Source organism: Dendrobium catenatum, unplaced genomic scaffold (genome assembly GCF_001605985.2).
Source record: "Dendrobium catenatum unplaced genomic scaffold, ASM160598v2 fragScaff_scaffold_716, whole genome shotgun sequence".
Taxonomy (NCBI): domain Eukaryota; kingdom Viridiplantae; phylum Streptophyta; class Magnoliopsida; order Asparagales; family Orchidaceae; genus Dendrobium; species Dendrobium catenatum.
The window spans coordinates 2,843,360-2,861,452 of record NW_021319178.1 but is presented as its reverse complement, the minus strand read 5'-3'; the positions used below and the strand labels follow the sequence as shown (position 1 = coordinate 2,861,452).

General features: G+C 36.3%; 4 protein-coding genes across 5 annotated transcripts in view; 3 read left to right on the top strand and 1 right to left on the bottom strand.

The window, feature by feature from the left end:
- Nucleotides 1-3,660, top strand: part of LOC110096556 (style cell-cycle inhibitor 1-A) — a 9,831-nt gene extending 6,171 nt beyond the window's left edge. The window contains exons 4-5 of the mRNA XM_020822576.2: nucleotides 1,891-2,166; nucleotides 3,377-3,660. Coding sequence (XP_020678235.1) covers nucleotides 1,891-2,127 — 237 coding nt within the window. The 3' untranslated portion in view covers nucleotides 2,128-2,166; nucleotides 3,377-3,660. The remainder of the gene's footprint in view (nucleotides 1-1,890; nucleotides 2,167-3,376) is intronic.
- On the bottom strand, nucleotides 2,943-4,387 carry LOC110096545 (cysteine-rich and transmembrane domain-containing protein WIH1-like). Of its 2 annotated transcripts, none has more exons than XM_020822571.2 (3): nucleotides 4,124-4,387; nucleotides 3,298-3,442; nucleotides 2,943-3,213 (listed from the first exon to the last, which is right to left on the bottom strand). In XM_020822571.2, exons 1-3 carry the CDS (start codon nucleotides 4,155-4,157, stop codon nucleotides 3,168-3,170), a joined length of 225 nt encoding a protein of 74 aa, XP_020678230.1. In that variant the 5' UTR covers nucleotides 4,158-4,387; the 3' UTR covers nucleotides 2,943-3,167. The 2 variants fall into 2 exon arrangements, with proteins under 2 accessions (XP_020678230.1, XP_020678220.1); XM_020822561.2 differs by having other exon boundaries at nucleotides 3,298-3,448; nucleotides 4,124-4,375.
- Nucleotides 4,388-13,344: 8,957 nt separating this feature from the next.
- LOC110096792 lies at nucleotides 13,345-15,285 on the top strand. The gene is made up of 3 exons (XM_020822877.1): nucleotides 13,345-13,450; nucleotides 14,031-14,176; nucleotides 14,335-15,285. The coding sequence occupies exons 1-3, from the start codon at nucleotides 13,345-13,347 to the stop codon at nucleotides 15,283-15,285; spliced, it is 1,203 nt and encodes a 400-aa protein (XP_020678536.1).
- Nucleotides 15,286-15,339: 54 nt separating this feature from the next.
- LOC110096783 lies at nucleotides 15,340-17,656 on the top strand. The gene is made up of 2 exons (XM_020822868.1): nucleotides 15,340-16,935; nucleotides 17,543-17,656. Exons 1-2 carry the CDS (start codon nucleotides 15,340-15,342, stop codon nucleotides 17,654-17,656), a joined length of 1,710 nt encoding a protein of 569 aa, XP_020678527.1.
- The last annotated feature ends 437 nt before the right edge of the window (nucleotides 17,657-18,093 follow it).

Here is an 18,093-nt window from a genome sequence, read left to right as displayed (position 1 = left end):
TGATTTGGCTTCTAATAATGTACACTTTATGGAATGAGAGGGGAAGTGCTTATCTTGTGTATTTTTTAAGGGAAAAAAATTGGACCAAAGCCTTCTCATTAAACGAAATAAAAAAAAATGGCACAAGGAAAGAATACACAAGAACACAAATTCTTGGTTATAGAAAGGACAAAAAAGTTTCATATTTTTAATAATAAGATTCTTAGCATTGTTTGGGAGGAGCCCAAAATTTGTTGTATAATCTTTAATAGTCTATGCTTTTCTTGTCTTACAAGAGTAAATCCAAAAATATGAAAACAAAATGATATTATACCAAATGTCCTTTGATGTCTCTTTATCTTGAAATAACATGTTTCTATCATTATAAATATTCCATAAAGCCAGAAAGAAAACATCCCGAATATGCCTACCAGAATTAGAAACATGACTCTTTCTCCTTGATGCAAAAAGGAAGAGATGCAATACTATTCCGCCCCCCCTTGAGAGCCGTCCGATCCAAATGGGTGGGCCCAAAGGGCCCACCGAAATTTTCCCTGGCTCCAGGCGGGTTCGCCCGCCTCTGCCTTGTCCGCCCGTAGACCCTCAGGGGTCCGGGTGGATGGACCGGTTGGTGAACCGGTCCATCACAATTCTTAGAATCCACCAATTTCAGCTTAAATAAACTTGCTTGACAATTTATTAAGGAAAACCACCCACACAAATGAATAAACTTTGATGATTTCCAAATCAACATGTAACATTTAGTGCGATTATTAAGGAAGAGAGATTTCACACTGAAATTTTCCTTATTAACATTTCCTCCAAAACTCAGCAGGAGGCTCAATATCCTAATGGGCCCCTTAATAATGTTACAAGCAATAGAAGAGGCATCATTGCTGATAGTTTTCCAAACCCCTTTAGAAAGTATTGACAGATATAAGATTTATCACTTCAAGAACACCAAATTTGTTATATCTACAAATTTTGTTCCACCTAATAAATGCTCCTTATCATTAGCAGTCCTGAAGAAAATATTCCAAATTCAATCAATATTTTGTATCACCCAAAAATGAATATAAAAATAGAACAAAAAAGATAGATGAAGGGTAGTAATTGCAAAGGTGATGAGAGTCAAGATTCTCCCTTTAAATAGGAAAAAGCTTTTTATGAATGATTTCAATGACAAGAGTCTAATTTTACACCAAGCGGGATACCAATATATTTTGAAGGAAGATATTTCATAACACATCTCAAGGTTTTAATAAAAATATCAGTGTGATCATTGATTCTTCCAATATAATAAAGAGAGAACTTATTAAAGTAAATTGTAAATCCAGAAGGTTACAAAGAAGAAGAAGAAGATGCCTAAGATATTGTGTTTGTAAATCAGTATCATCACAAAAGAGGAGTTCTTCATTAGAAAATTGAACACTTTATTAAGCATGAAGTCCTCTTCATGAACAACCATCAATCAAATTATAAAAAGTAACAACCCTGAGGATTTTCACCATAATGTTAAAAATAATTGGGGATCTTTTTGACGGTTTCCTTTGGCATTTGAATCGAGGCCCCACTTCATCAACGACAAGAACAGAGTTGGTATAAATAAGAACTACCTTAATTCATCCAAAAAATCTAGAAGGAAAAATCTCTCAGGCAAAATGAAAATCAGAAGTTCTAAGTCTCGACAGTCAAATGATTTTTTTGAAATCAACTTTAAAATAAAGATTTCATGCTTTCTTCAAATGGTGGAGTGAATGAGTTTGTGAGCAGCCTTAATGTAGTTTATGGTGCCTCTATTAGACAAAAGGACACATTAGGAAACATCAATAGGATCAATAGGACCTTTAACTCTTTTACTATGTTCCTTCTTTGGAATAAGACATTGATTAATGTTTTTTCATGTGAAAGGAGGGTTTCAAGGAACTGTCTGATGAAGACTACTTTTCCAAAAACAATGAGTTCTCAACCTGGCTTAAAGAAGAGAGAGGAATATATTTCTCTGACCTCTCATCTGAAGCAGCTCGTGATCTTTTCTCAGGCTTCATTAAGGCCTGGAACAAGCAGAAGCTGCAACCTTGGTACTATGAAGGCATTGCTAGCGCTCCAAGGACAGCCCATAACTGGAAGATTAAACATGACAAGTAGTATCGAGGAAGCCTTTGCTGCGTACTCTGTGATTGTAAGGTGATAACTACCATTTATCTTATCAATTAGCAGTTTGAATTATTGCTTAGTTACTCGTATGAAGTATGAGTTATAGATTGCAATCAAATGCTTAGAAGATTGTAAGAGTATTATTGGTTATTTTTTGAATGAAAATGACAATTGTGGTAGGAAAGTATTCTAAGTCTATGAAAACTTAATTGTGATTACATATTTATAATAATTAAATTCATTATAAATTAATTTTTTATCATGAACATATAAACTTGATAACTTTGAGAAGATAAGATTAGGAAAATATATGAATAATTGTTGTAAAAAGACATCTATGAAAAGAAATTTAAGTTTTAATTATTTTTTTAAAAATAGGTTTAATATGATTGAAATTATTCTAATGAGTTGAATTACATTTAAATTTATTTAATCATTGTAATTGATAAACATACACTTAACATTAAACACAACAACACCTAACTTATCTTTTACTCAACTTAAATTACTCAGGAGACATTAGAATGGGCTGTTTGATTAGACTTAAAACTTAAGCTGACTTATGCTTCTAATCAAACATCCCTTTTGATTATACGTCTCTTTAACAATAACAAAATTTGAGAAACCAAACCTAAACCCTGATTAAGGCTTCGTTTCGGACGGCTTTCTTAGTGCTTCTTAAAATAATTTTCTAGTAAGAAAGCTACTTTAAGAAACAGTAAGAAAGCCATTCCAAACGAAGCTTGAGACGGAAAAGAGCTTGTAACTTTCTTGTTAATCAACAAGACATCCTATACAGCCATGGATGCTATGTATGTATCAATTATTCCTCATCAACTATATGTTTCAACAATTTACAAGCAGCTGAACAATAAAAAAATTTACAAACGCACAAATACAAACTAAATCTGAAACAAAAACAATACACACAGATGCAAAAAATGCATCTATCTAATCCCACACTTATAATAAGAATCAATACACCTTCACTTATTATTAGCTATCCTAATATAGCCGATCTCCTCCCAGTCTCAAACGCACATATCCACCAAGCAACAGCAGCACAGAGCAGCACAACTGCAAAGCACAAAAACTAGCATTATTGAACAAACTAAACTGAAATCAGCATCAACAAATAATAATAACTGAAACAAGAATTACCATCCTTTCCAGAATCCATCGCCACGTTTTTTAGTCTTCACTGGAACTTGTTGGGAGTAGTTAACACTGTTGTTCACAGGGTACCCCATTGGAGGAGGCGCGGCATGAACTGGCGGTTTCCCTTCTGCAGGTGGATAGGCCTGCCCTGGACCTGGAGTAGGATATCAGAGTGGAGGTGTGAGTGAGTGCACTAAGTTATTAAACTTTGAAAAAATTCAAAAAATTTCATCACTTTTGTTGCAGGAAATTAAATTTTTAGTACAATTCATTCATCAATGCAAATGCTGGTGTTCTTAACGGAGGTATTGATGTACACAATCTCATCTCTCTACATTTTAATCTATTTTTTCCATTTGAATCAAATCATCAAAGACATTATAAGGAAACAATTTCAAAACTTATCATATTCTGCATGAATACGATATGAATTGTTTTCTTTCCATCATATAAGCAGAGAAATCCTTTTGAGGCTCTGAAAATTGTTATCTTGAAAAAGTTTTTTTTTTTTTTTAGATAAAGTAAGATATCAAACTTTTTCATAATCATCATACTCTAGCAAATTTGATTGCGAAAAAATCTATTTATCATCACAAAAATTTCAAAAATAACAAAAACATTATACGACAAATACGTGGGAAACAAAGTTGTCTGAAATGGGAGAGATTATTATTACGTGTAGTGTCCGGATCATCCAGAGGCGAATTTGGATGCGTCACGTCACCCGGATGCACCGGGCACCGGGTGATGCAGCGCGTCTGGATTCGCCTCCGAATGAATCCGAACTCCGCACGTAATAATTTTTCCTAAAATGGGCCCTGAGAATTACCTCTAACATTAGCCTGATCAGCATAAGAACTCATATTTGCTGAATGAACGAAAGGCAGCTGTACTGAGTATGATGAATATAGTCTATAGCGATGAGCAGAAAGAGATAGAAGAGAGATATAAGAAACAAAGGGATGAGTAGAAAGAGATAGAAGAAGCTGTGCGATTCTTTGAAAACAAACGCAGATGAAGGTGCTGATTGTTGAAGAAGCGGTGTAGTATTTATAGCTGAGTTACTTTGGAGGGAAGCGATTTCCTAACTGGGCCGCGTTCTACGCGTGGCGATATTCTGAAAGTCTGAAGCCTCTGCTTCTGCAGGATAATAAATAAAATAGTTATTTGGGATTTTGGTTGATGGAAGGCTGCAACGTGTCCTTTCCTTTTATTGAAGTTAGGCACATGGCTTTTGCAAACGCGTTTATAGGTTGATCAACCAAATTCATATTTGCATACTATCACCTTATTATTATATACTAGAAAGAAGACTAATTGATATGCAATTATTAAATTACAGTAAATGGGAGAAAACATTTTATTTCGAAAGAATATATTTTTCTTATATTAAATTAATTATTTGTCAAATATATTGTAAATATATATATTTTTTTAAATACTAAGTTTAAGTCTCTATTAAATAAGTTTGAGAGTGAAATTTCTGGAAGGTTGGAAGAATATAAAGACATATTTTTAAAGTATGTTTGATAGTTAATAAAATAAATTTAATATAGATAATTTAAAGCCAAATATATGTGAATATAATAATTATTATGAATTATGATGATTAGTATTACTTAATAGTAACATGTGAATGCATAAATGTTAATTAAAAAGGAATCATTATAAGAAAATTTATGAGTATTACATAAATTTAATGATTGATATATATTTTTTGAAACTTAGTACCCAGTTCATGATAAAAATATTATTACATTTAAATACTATGTTTATATTACTTCATAAAAGAATAATGTCGTTCCTAGGTCATAAGTCCTAGATGAAAGAAGTTGAGTGTTGTGTGGTAGTCAACAGGCGATCAAGTCTTAATAAGAGTTCATGTTTTAGATATCTCGGGTATATTGTCCAGAGTGATTGTGAAGTATATGATGCTATTATTAGTAGAAATCAAATTGGATGGTTGAAGTGGATGAATATTGCATCGGGCCTGTTATGTGATTGAAAAGTACCCATAAGATGATGGCGAGACTTGCAATGCTTCATGGCGCATAATATTGGACATTAAAAGAGAAGTATATAATTAAATTAAGTGTTGCAGGGATGAGGATACTTAGTTGGATGAGTGGCGTTACTCTTAGAGATAGAATGTGAAACGAGCATATACATGAAAATGTTGGAGTAGCTCTAGTGGCATATAAGATTAGGGAGAGTTGTCTTACATGATTTGGTCACGTAAAATGCCAGTCTTCTGATGACTCAATTAGGAGAGTAGATGTTTTAGATTTGACCTATGTTAAGAGAGGTTGATGTAGACCTAAAAAAACTTGGTTATATAATATAAGAAATGCCATTTTTTTATTAAATTTAAATGAGAATTTGACTCTTATACTGGATACAATGAAGACAAAGAATTCATGTAGCCGACCCCACATAGTGGGTTAAATTAAAGGCTTGATGTTGTTAATTGTTTTGTTCAATGTCTAGTTTATATAAGACATCAAAATCTACCATGCTTTATTTTATATTATGTATAGAATTATCATGAATATCATAAAATCAATAGTTAGTTCAAATAGGAATCCCCATCAATGTGGCTTGACATCTTGAGCAAACCAATCAAATGCAAAGGAATAAGGAGTTCTGTTTTTACAACTTAAAACTTTCTAGAACGCGGCATGTAGCTTTCTTTTCTACAATCTTCTAATCAATATGTATGCGAAATGTTATAGTTTAGACAATGCTCATCAATTGTTTAACAAAATATTTAAGAGAAATTTAATCTCTTATTCTCTTTATTTTCTTTTCTTTTATTCGGTTGTTCACATTTGAGGTGAAGTCATCCTGAAGTTACTCCATTTCCCCCCATCATTCACCGTCAATTATGATTGAGTTACAATGAAATTTCAGAGATGAGAGAAGAAAATGCAAAGATCCTTGGCCTTATAAGAGATTTTCTTCCTCTTCCTCCTCTTTTATGCCCTACTGCCTTCGACTTTATTTTATGATCCCCTATTTGATACATTGGGCGAACTAGTTGCATGCGAAAGTTAACCTATCATGTAATGATGGTTATGCGTAGTTACCTTAATGTGGAGTCATGGATGTCGACGGTTTAATATGTCACCTTCTTTTTATAAGGTAGTGAGAATATGGGCATAAGATCGTGGCAAGTTAGCGATGTGCGACACCAAGATCATTATTCAGCTAGCGAGGCAATGGTGCAAACGCTATGATTTGTCTTTTTTGGCTTAAGTAGTTGCTTTGATCATGATTGTGCGATAACGAGCAAAATTTCTATGCATCATATTATTTTTATTTTTCATGTTTTCTTTAAAAAATAATTATAGAATTAGTTAGAACATTATAATTTAGAATAATTGAATACAAAAGCATTATATTTCACAATGTTGATTAAAAAAAATCATCATCATTGATTGACTGAAGCAGATTTTGCAAGAGTAGTGAAATACCAAGTTTGCACTCAAAATAAGATTCTAAAATGCAGGCAAGCTACAACATATTTCATAGAAGCAATTTCCAATTTCACGGGGTTGGCTCATCAACAGACTTGGGTTTTATCATGATGAGAATCACACCAAGAACAGAAATAGGCACTGCAAGTAACACTGAAATGGAAAAAAAACTGTAAAAGTAAATTCCAAACACTGACTGACACCAGACCGGAGGGGGCTCGACGAATTCACGTCGACGATCCGGTGACGGTCGCCGGACACCACTCCAAGAACTCCTCCTTGGAGCAAGAACCACCACCTAAGAACAATCTTAGGATACAGAAAATTCACAAGAGTAAAACTCTAATTTTATTAATCTCCAAAAATCTCCCTTATTACAAGCATTGGCTACCTATTTGTAGTCAAAAGAAAGCATCATAATAGGCTACATACAAAACAAGAAAGCATTACATCTCTATAGCCCTATACTACCAAATGGACTTAATATAGCCTGAAGTTTAATACAATTAACGGTTCAGCTCCGACGTCACTGACAAAAGTGCATTACTTTACCTGCTCAGCAAATACACACTAAGAGTTGTGTTCACAGAAGAAAAGCATGGAACTCGAGTGCTTATGGAAGTTACATAAGAAACTACGACCGTAATGTCATCGAGCTTTCCTCCATGAAATCGATAACTAGCCTCATTAACGAACTTTTATTACGTCCTCTGACCGGACGTAGCTCTACGTTCAGTCAGAGGATTGTTACTCAGTTTTTGCTCCGTATTTGGTCAATATTGCTTGGTGTTTGTTTGGTAATAACGAGGAATACCGCTATGTGAAGATCAATATCGAGTAATACCGAACAATACCGAGTTTTTTTAGAAAAAACTCGGTATTTTCGGGATTACTCGGTATTGCTCGGTATTATTCAGTATTTTGTCTTCACATAATGATATTTCTCGTTATTGTTGGTATTTGCTCTGTATTTCTCGTTTTGTGCCTGCAGTCTTAGTGCCGGCCGAACGTAGCTCTACGTACGTTCACCGGACCAAATAAAAGTTCCTCATTAACAGCAAGCAATGTTGACTAAAAAAAAAGTCAGTCATTAAGTTACATGACTGAATTTCTTTCATGACATGATGAGTCAGTAAGAGCTTTAAAAAAAAAATTCTTGTGCTATTAATACAAATGCCAGAATTAAGTTTATTTTTTTCTTTTTCTGAAATCTTGTTCTTGATCTTTTGCTTCGTCTCCCACAAGCTGCTGCTTAGTTGAAGTCCGTGCTACCCGCACCTGTTACAGGCGGAATCAAACTCGTCGTTGTCGGCCTTATTCGCACGCACAGACGAACAAGTCCTCACTTCCGTGTGATCAAAACCATCGGACCCTTTTCAATGTCTAATCAAATTAGACCTGTCAATTTCGGGTTACGGGTCGGGCTGACCCGAACCCGAAACTGACCCGACATTATTCGGGTTCGGGTTGACCCGACCTGGTTTTGCAAACGGGTCAATTTTCTGGACCAGAATCCGACCCGCTTCGGGTCAACCCGACCCGACCCGCGTAGCCGCGGACGCGACATTGCCTTTGGACGCCGACGCGGATCTGCGGACGCCGGCGACGCTGAATTAGCCTGGGCCGCCCGCCGCCTCGGGACGGAACGCGGAAACGCCACTGGCCGCCGTCTGGCCTGGCTTGCCTCGGGACGAGCGGAAATGGGCCAAATGGCCTGCCTCGGGACACGCCTGCGTGGAACTGGCTTGGCCAGTTGGGCGGGGGCTGGCGGGCAGCGGGCAGCTCGGGGCTGGCGGGTAGCGCGGGGGCAGAAATTCGAATTTTTTTAAAATAAACGGGTTTTCGGGTTGACCCGGCAACCCGTTGGGTCAACCCGAACCCGACCCGTTTTTGCAAATAGGTCGGTTTTCCGGACCCGAACCCCACCCGTTTTGGGTTCGGGTCAACCCAAACCCGAAAATTCCAGGCCGGAAATTCGAATTTTTTTAAAATAAACGGGTTCCCGACCCGTTTTTGCAAATGGGTCGGTTTTCCGGACCCGAACCCGACCCGTTTCGGGTTCGGGTCAACCCAAACCCGAAAATTCCAGGCCGGATTTTCGGGTCGGTTCCGATATTGACTGGTCTAAATCAAATACCTATACTCACTATCTCCACCTATACAGATATCTTGATTATATAAGTATTCATACACTACTCCAATTAGGCCAAATAACCTACGCGATTACCATTCAAATAGGCCGTCTGATCCTTTTTTTCCTCCGGATGTCACCCGGTCTTTGTTTGTTTGCATGATATTCCTATCCCGTTGCTTGCTGCCTCAAGGAATTCTATCCCGTTGCTTGCTGCATCAAGGAATTAAATCATAATAGCTTAAATCAGGAAGAACAAGCTATTGGACTATTGCATGTGAACTTCTGTATAATCCATTATCCAAGCTCAGTATTTAATGCAAGATAAGACAAGACATTGTCTTAATTGCTTCCGAGAATAAAATCAAAAGGTTTGTCATTTTGCACAACATTACAATTGCTTCATAGAATAAAATGAAAAGGTTTGTCAGTTATGCAGTATTACTGCAATTAATTATATTGATTTAAAATATTGAGATAAATTGATATGCAACAAAAATAAAGTCATTTTTTTAGGCAATTGCAAGGTTACAAATTTAAATTTATTTCAAAGATCTTTTGTCATTGATCTCCGATCTCAGCGAGATAAATTTCAATTTGTAGACCCACGTCATGATTTTAGATCCGGGCGAATGGTTTTAAATTTGAAGCCCCCGCGCCATTGATCTTAGATCTGGGCGGGATGAAATAAAATTCGAAGACCCCACGCAGTTGATCTTAGATCCTGGTGGGATGGTTCAAAATCAAAGGCCCTATGCCGTTGACCTTAGATCTAGGTAGAAAGAAATTACGGCAGTGCCGTCCCGATTTCTCCCTTGGTGGGGAGGAGATGCCGGGAGGCTGCCGAAATTTCCTGTAAAATTATAGAACTTCTTGGAGCAATTAGAGAGCAATCTAATTTTGATCTTAATTAATCAATTCATTAATTGAAATAATTAATTGATTAAGGTTAATTATGTAAAATCTATGAGCTATTTAAAATTCGAGAGCTTTTGTAAATTCAAGAGTTTCAAAAAATCTAAAGTAATTTAAATACAAAATCAATTAAAAATCTGAATTAATGCATTCGGGCATCCTAGCCTATAGGGTTAGGTTGTAAGACCCACCAACGGGCCACTTCTAAGTGAAATAGTAAGTCCCATATGTTGGGGATACTTTTATAATAAAGTACAACAACCCTAACGCTCCTACAAATAACCAAACAACTTCTAAGAAAGCCACTGAATCTTCCAACTAACATTCCAATCAAAATTTATGGGCATCATATTCTATAGGATTAGGTTGTAAGACCCACTAACGGGCTACTTTCTACGAAAGTCATAAGTTCAATTTAAATCAAATACTTGTGTTACATTCTACGAAAGTCGTAAATCCCAATTTAAATATAAATCTCCGTGCAACTTCTAAGTGAAGCCATAAGATCCACGTTTTAGAAAAATTGTTAAATAAATTGCAATGAACCTAAAACCCAAATCTAACCAAATAATCAAATTTAAACCTTTGGGCATCTTAGTCTAAGGAATAAAGTTGTAAGACATGCTTTTTTTTTAGGTTACTTTCCAAAAGAAGCCATAAGTCCTACCCAAATAACTAAAACCTATGAGCATCCTAGCCTATAGAGTTAGGTTGTAAGACCCACCAACGGGCCACTTCTAAGTGAAGTTGTAAGTCCCATGTGTTAAGAAAATTTTTTAAAATGAAGTATATCGACCCTAATAATCCTATAAATAACCATGCAATTTTCTAAGGGAAGTCATAAGACCTAACCCAAATCTAATCGAAACAAACAAATTTAAAACTTTGGGCATCTTAGCCTATAGGGCTAAGTTGTAAGACCCATTATTTGGGAAACTTTTCAGTGAAGTCGTAAGACCCATGTTTTAGGAAAATTGCTAAATAAATAGCAATAATCCTAAACCCTAAATAATCTAATTCAAATCATTGAGCATCTTAATCTAAATGATTAAATTGTAAGACCCGCCTTTTTAAGGCTATTTTCTAATGGAAACCATAAGTCCTACAAATCAATTAAAACATTCGGGCAGCCTCACTATAGAGTTAGGTTGTAAGCATGGGCGGAGGGAAGGGGGGGGTCTAAGCCTTTTTTTTGGGGAGGGGGGGCCCGCGCCCCCCCCCCCCCCCTCTAAAAAAATGAAAAAAAAAAGAGAATATAGAGAAAAAAGCATGTTGGAAACTGTAAGAATTAAATGAGAGACCATATGAACTCCGATTTCAGCAAACTTACAATCGAACTGAACGTCTCAAAAATGCGAACCCAACGACACCAAATTCAACTCAATACGAACCCAAATGACTCCAAATCAAATACTCGAAGCATATTTGGAAGGTTTAAACCATAATTTGGATTACCAAATGGTTTCCAAACATGACTTGGTTATAGTCGAATTGAGTGGCTAGATGAGACAAATCTAACGAGCCCAAGAACGTCAAATTCTGATATCACTAAGACATTTAAATGCCCAATAAATGATCCATGATCAAGAGATTTAACATCAGCCGTCCATTCAAATCACTCCAAATTTAATTTCCTATTCATTTACATTTTTTTCTTGGCTGATATTAACTTGATCATGTATTGATTCGATCTTAAAGAGATTTAATGATTTATTTTTGTGCAAAGAAATTTTTAATATCATGTTTTTAGTTAATATATTGAACCCATCTAGTAGTAATAAAATGATTTGATGATTGGAAGTCATTTTGTGAAGGAAAAAATAAACTAATTCACCATCAAAGTTTTATCATTTTTAGAACTGGCTATATTGGTCCCAAGTTCGGATGTAAAAAGTTGAAGGAAAATAAAAAATAATAATTTATGATGTAAGCAACTTAGAACAAAAGTTAAAGAGAAAACCAAGTAAATCAAAACTCACTTTTATATAACTTTGAGAAACTTTTGGAGAACACAATAGAACTAAAATTCAGAATAGAAAAGTAGGGATCATCCAAAAAACCAAAGCAACAAGAAAAGTTAGCAAAAGAAACAAACATAAAACAAATAAACACTATCCTCAGAACATCCTACTAGAGGACTCATCACATGCACCGATTGTAGGAATATATTTTAAAATAAGGTTTAGATATGCAAACCGAGGGTCCACCACTGCAAAGGGGTCCAATGTCCTACCAAACTCCTCCAGCAAATGCCACAAAAAACAACCAACAATTCTTACCAACGGAACAAGAAGAAAGATACAGGTGGAGTGAAACTTGCGTAGAGAAGAAAGAGGTTAGAAGCCAAGATGAAAGGTTGGAAAGAGCTCGCAAGATTTCCAGAGGTGGTGGAAGAAGGTGGACAAAGCTCTCAAGCTTTTCCAAGAAGAACCCGCAGGTTATAGCAACTTTGCCCTCAAATATTCACCAACCATTTCTTAACAAAGCATCTCATATATATATAGGCAATAGAGGGGAACCTAAACAGCCCAAAACACTTCAATTCCACCAATAAATGGGGAATTGAAAAGCCAATTGATTTATGTCCAGAAATTCCAAACGGTCCAGCAAACCTCAAGGAGAAAGCCACAGATCCTGCAGCCAAACACAGGAAACCAGGAGGCAAGTCTCGGTTCCAGCAGGGAATTCAATTCTCGGTAAAAAAAGGTGCCAAAGCTGTAAAGGAGGCAGCCACACGAAGAGGCAGCAACATTCCTGAAGAGAGCAGCAGTCCGTAGGAGAGAAATCCAGCAGAAAACTGCAGCAGCCCAAAAGGCAACAAGAAGAGGAAAAGGCAAGTTCCACACACCCAAAAGCTTGCATACTTCTATAATTTCAGAGCTAAATATCAGCTCATAATGAGCTACACGTCCACTAGATATTAATGAGCTGGCACCACTATAATTTCAACAACTAAAGCTCAAACCGAAAACAGCCAAGGCCCACATGAAACCAGCAAACAACTCATAGAACAAGGTGGACCCCAAAGCCAGCAAACCCAAGGTAAGCATAACCCAAACCTTTTCCTACCATGATCATTGGATTCACCACCATCATTGGATAACATAAAAATAAAATAAAAATAGAAAATATAACAAATATTGTTCATAACAAAAATAATGTAAAAATCTAAATGCATCAATTTAGGCCCCCGAAATACATTTTCTAGCTCCGCCACTAGTTGTAAGACCCATCATTGAGCAACTCAGAAATAGAGCAGTAAGCCCCAATTCCAAATCAAATCCCTGGGCTATTTTCTATAAAAGCCATAAGTCACAATCTAAATTTAAATACCTTGGGCTACTTTCTAAATAAGCCATAACGTTAGTCCAAATTCTTGGGTTACTTCTAAATGAAGTCATCATTCTCAAACTAAATTAATTTTGGGTATTCTAATAGATGTAAATCCCAAACCCAAAATAAAAATTAAAACTAAAACTCACATCTAACCACTTCATTTTACTCGGGATCCCTGAGAGGAGATAACTCATGGCTGCTAATCAGATTCCTTGGATAGTACGGTCAATGATTGTTAGTGTTGGCAGACTGGAACTATGGTATACCCAGGATGACAAAATCATGGGATCTTTATCGAGTTTACCTCCACTTCCTATACTACTGAGACTAAAACTATCTAAAATTTATTCATCCTTAATCGAGAGTTCTCTCTTACGTAGTAAGAGGGGTAATTAAATATGTGTGCTTGCACTCTTAGGAAGTAAGGACTCCAGATCTTTAAACCCTGACACTATCCTCAAGAAAAATCTGATTAACTACGATTTGACTTAAGGAAAATGAAATCCTACAGCTGTAAAGCGGGATTCATACATTCGTGCCATTTTGTTTGAACCAACACACAAAAAAAAGAAAAAAAAATTAACAACATGCAGCACATTAAAAATCATAATTAAACATTACATATTTAATTTGAATATATTCAATTAAAACATGAATGATAATTAATTACTGGTTCCTGTGATAGAATTGATTAGTAATAATTAATCTCAATTAAGCTAGCGTAAGCAATGCAATAATCAATGCTTTTTCACACAAAATAAAATAAAGGATATATATATATATATATATATAAACTTCCAAAAAACTTCAATGCAGCCATATTAAAAACAACACTCGGATCACATTAATAATTACATACTCGTTCTCTCCAATCACAGATTTTGATATGAGATGCGAGCAGACCAGAAATCTGAGAGTGGAGGGTCCCTTAGGGCATGATTCATCGAGCTCCAATGAAGTCGATGAGACGTCGGACGAAACTTACCAGCTTTATCTCAACCTTGATGGCGACGAAGTGGGACAGGTATTTCCTCTCCTTGGCTGATTTTAGGGGACTTCAATTGCTGTTTAAATGCTAATGAAAAGTCTGTTGGAACTCCCTTTCTTGCATCCCAACTTTGGGACTTCAATTCTCTAGTCTTTGATATGTGCTTATTTGACTTAGCTTCTTTTGGCTTGAAGTTTTCTTGGTTCAATCAAAGGGCCAATGATCCTATTCACTTGGTGTTGGATAGGATGCTTATTAATGACAAATGGCTGGAATCATTTCCTACTTCTAGATATGAGGTGCTCCCTCCTTCTTGCTCGGATCACTCTCCCATTGTCCTCCACAGTAATCAGTTAGCAAATGGGAATCATCGATTCCTTTTCAAAAACTTTTGGACTAAGCAAGAGGGTTTTTGGGCTGATCTTATGGATATTTTCTCACAGCCTATCAGAGGAAATCCCATCTTAGGGCTCTATAACAAGCTAAAGAAATTTAAGGAGATTCTTAAAGGTAAAGATTGGACAAACTCTTCTCTTTTGTCTTCTCAATTCAACTCTCTCAAGGAACAACAATCTTGCTGTTTGGTTTTACTTAATAATGACTCTCAAAACTTAGCTTTGAATCAAAGATTCAAAGGTATTAATGCTCAACTTGCAGACTGTTCTACTTCTTGGACCAATTGGATGCTTCAAAGGGCAAAAATCAATTGGCTTTCTCAAGGGGAAGATGACTTGAAATTTCTTTATGCTAGAGTAAGGAGGAGGAATATTTGCTCTTCTAAACTGGTGGCTTGTGATGATCCCAATGATAGGATTAATATGGTTAACTATATTATTGAACATTTTGAGAAGTTATTTAATGCTCCTAAACCAGTCGGTTGCTGTGATCCTCTGCCTATTTCTGAAGGTAACACCATTCCTTCACATCTCTCTTCTACGCTCATTGCTCCTATTACTGATGAAGAAATAAAGGTTGTTATCTTTCACGGGAATTCCAACTCAACTCCTGGACCAGACGGGTTCAATTTTGAGTTTTATAAATCAACTTGGCTTATTACGGGTCCTTTGATTTGCAAAGCGGTCAAATCTTTTTTCTCCAAAGGTTATCTTCCCAAGTTTGTTAAAGCTTCGGCTATAGCTCTTTAAAAAACATTATCGATTGCCCTATGTAATGTTTTTTACAAGATTATTACAAAAATTATGGCGCTTAGGATGAAGAATTTCATGCCTTTAATTATTGGGGAAAATCAAGTTGGCTTTATTAAGAATCGTATTGGGACTGATAATGCTCTTCTTGCTTCTGAAATTCTTTTGGAATTCAAAAAATCTGCCAACCAGAAATTTATGTTTGCCAAGCTTGATATTTGTAAAGCTTTCGATTCAGTTTCTCGTGATTTCATCCTTGCCAGATTGAAACAAAAAGGTTTTCCTCCTACTTTCATCAATTGGATAAAAGCCTGTATTTCTGACGTTCCTTTTTCTATTTGTATTGATGGTGCACTTGAAGGTTATTTCAATTCCACTTCGGGTATTAAGCAAGGGTATCCGCTTAGCCCCTATTTATTTTGTATTGCTATGGACGTTTTCACTTGTATGATTGATAATCCTTCTGCGACTGAAAGATTTATTGGGGTTCATAGGAAGAATTTGGCTATTTCTCATTTGCTTTATGCAGATGATCTTCTTATTTTTGGGGAGGCCTCGACTTACAACTGTAATCTGCTTGTGGATATTATAGAGGGTTTTGCTCAGTTATCTGGGCTCTTGGTCAATCATGAAAAAAGTAATCTTATCATCTCCAAATCAATTTCTAATCCTATGGAGATCTGTGAAGCTCTCAACATCTCTTCTTTTGGTGATAAAATGACCTATCTTGGGATTCCAATTTATGTTAGAAAATTGAGTAAAGCTGATTTTCAACCTCTTTTGAATACCATTTCTAATCATCTAGCTGGTTGGAAAGCTCGGTTGCTGTATTTTGTTGGGAGGCTTCAGTTCATTAAATACACGATTTGCAATACGATTACCTACTGGGTTAGGGGAACTATGCTGTCAAAAACTTGCATTAAGACCCTTAGTAGGATGTGCTCTAGATTTTTATTCTTTAGAGATGTGGAGGCCAGGAAGCTTTTTTTGATTGCTTGGAAAAATACCTGTAGACCAAAGCAACTGGGCGGGTTGGGCAACCCGAATATGGTTGGGCTTCAATTTGCTAATTGCTGCTCTCTGGTTTTTAGATTCTATAATTCTAAATCCATGCTATTTAAATTTTTAAATGCCAAATATGGCACCCCGTGGACACCGATTTTGAGCAAAGCTTCTCCCCTTTGGAGTGAAATGAATAGGACTGCTTTACAAATCAATTCTATTATTAGTTTTGATCTCAACTCGAACAGCATCTTGTCATTTCTTTGGGACCCTTGGGTGTATGGGAAATCCATTATGGAGGAATTTGCAAATCAAAATTTAAACAATTTTATTCCTTTCCATGCCACGGTCTTTGATTTTCTAAGGCATGATGGCTGGTTGTTACCCGCTGCTATCCCTGATTCTATAGCTTATACTATTCAGCAATTTGGTAGTAATCAAGGGTTTAAAGACACTTTAAGATGGAATGGTAAAGACAAAGCTTATTTCTCAGCTTTTATTAATTTCTTTCATAGGTATGAAAGCAAAGTGGATTGGTTTAATCTTGTGTGGCATAAGCACTATACTCTGAGATACTCGACTTACATTTGGTTAGCTCTCAATAATGGGCTTAAAACGACGGATGAACTTAATAAAAGGAGTATTATGGTTAATCCTACCTGTTCTTTATGTTTTACACATTTTGAAACAAATGGCCACCTCCTATTTGAATGTGATTATGCTTTCAATGTTCTGAAAAATCTGATTCCTATGGTGGGAGAATTTCTGTTAAGGCCTAGGCTTATCCAAGTGCTTCTCTTTTTGGGAGAACATATTCACTTGACAAAAGAACAAAAAAAGTTTTACCTCATCACTGTGGGCTGTGCCACTTATTTTATTTGGAGAGAAAGAAATGAAAGAAGGTTTAATTTCAAAACTAGATGTTCTACTACTCTTTGTATGCTCATCAAAAATGCTGTTGAGGTTAAGATAGCCAGCTGGAAATTGGTGGAAAAGCTAAGAACCCCGTGGCCTGTTTAAAGGGGTTAGGATTCTGAACTTGGTTATGTTGAGCTGTGGTGTTCTCTATAACTGGTGTGGGCATTTCTCATGTGAATGTTTTATTGCTGCTGGGAGGTCATTGGTGCACTTATTCTGCTACTGCTCTATTTTTCACTATCTGTTTGGCTGGGCTTTTGTTCTTAAATTTTTGGGATGGCTGCCTCTCGGTTGTTCTTCATTGAAGAATTCGTTGGCTCGTTTGGTTTCCGTACAGGACGATGATGTAGCTGCTAATCATCTCCTCGGAGGGCCTTTCTTTTTGGGCAACCAAGAGATTACGTTTCGTGGGTGCCGTTTTGATCAAGTTTATTTCAGTTTAGCAGTCTGAGTCCTTTAGGTGTTCTCGCACCTAAGTTTTGTGGACTGTAGTTCTGGGTTGTTACTTTTCTATTTCTCTTTGTTTAATGTGAGGGGTATAGGTTTTTGGTTTCTCTTCAATTTTTTGAAGTGGAACCTTTTTTGTTATACCTTACTTGTAACCTTCTTTTACATAGTAATATATGGGCTTTTGCCCTCATTCCCCCCCCCCCCCCCCCCCCCAAAAAAAAAAAAAAAAAAAAAACTAGAAAGGCCTTTTGCATCTCCAGATCGACATATCAACTCATGATAAAACTCTTTGCAACCTGCTTCTCTTTAATTTGCCTTCTGAATCTTCTAAACATTCTTACAATCTTCTGCTCCTCTACCAGGAAGGTACGGACAAGACACCGCCATAAGCATGGTGAACTGTTCTTCGATTCCATTGTAATCTAGATCTCTTATATT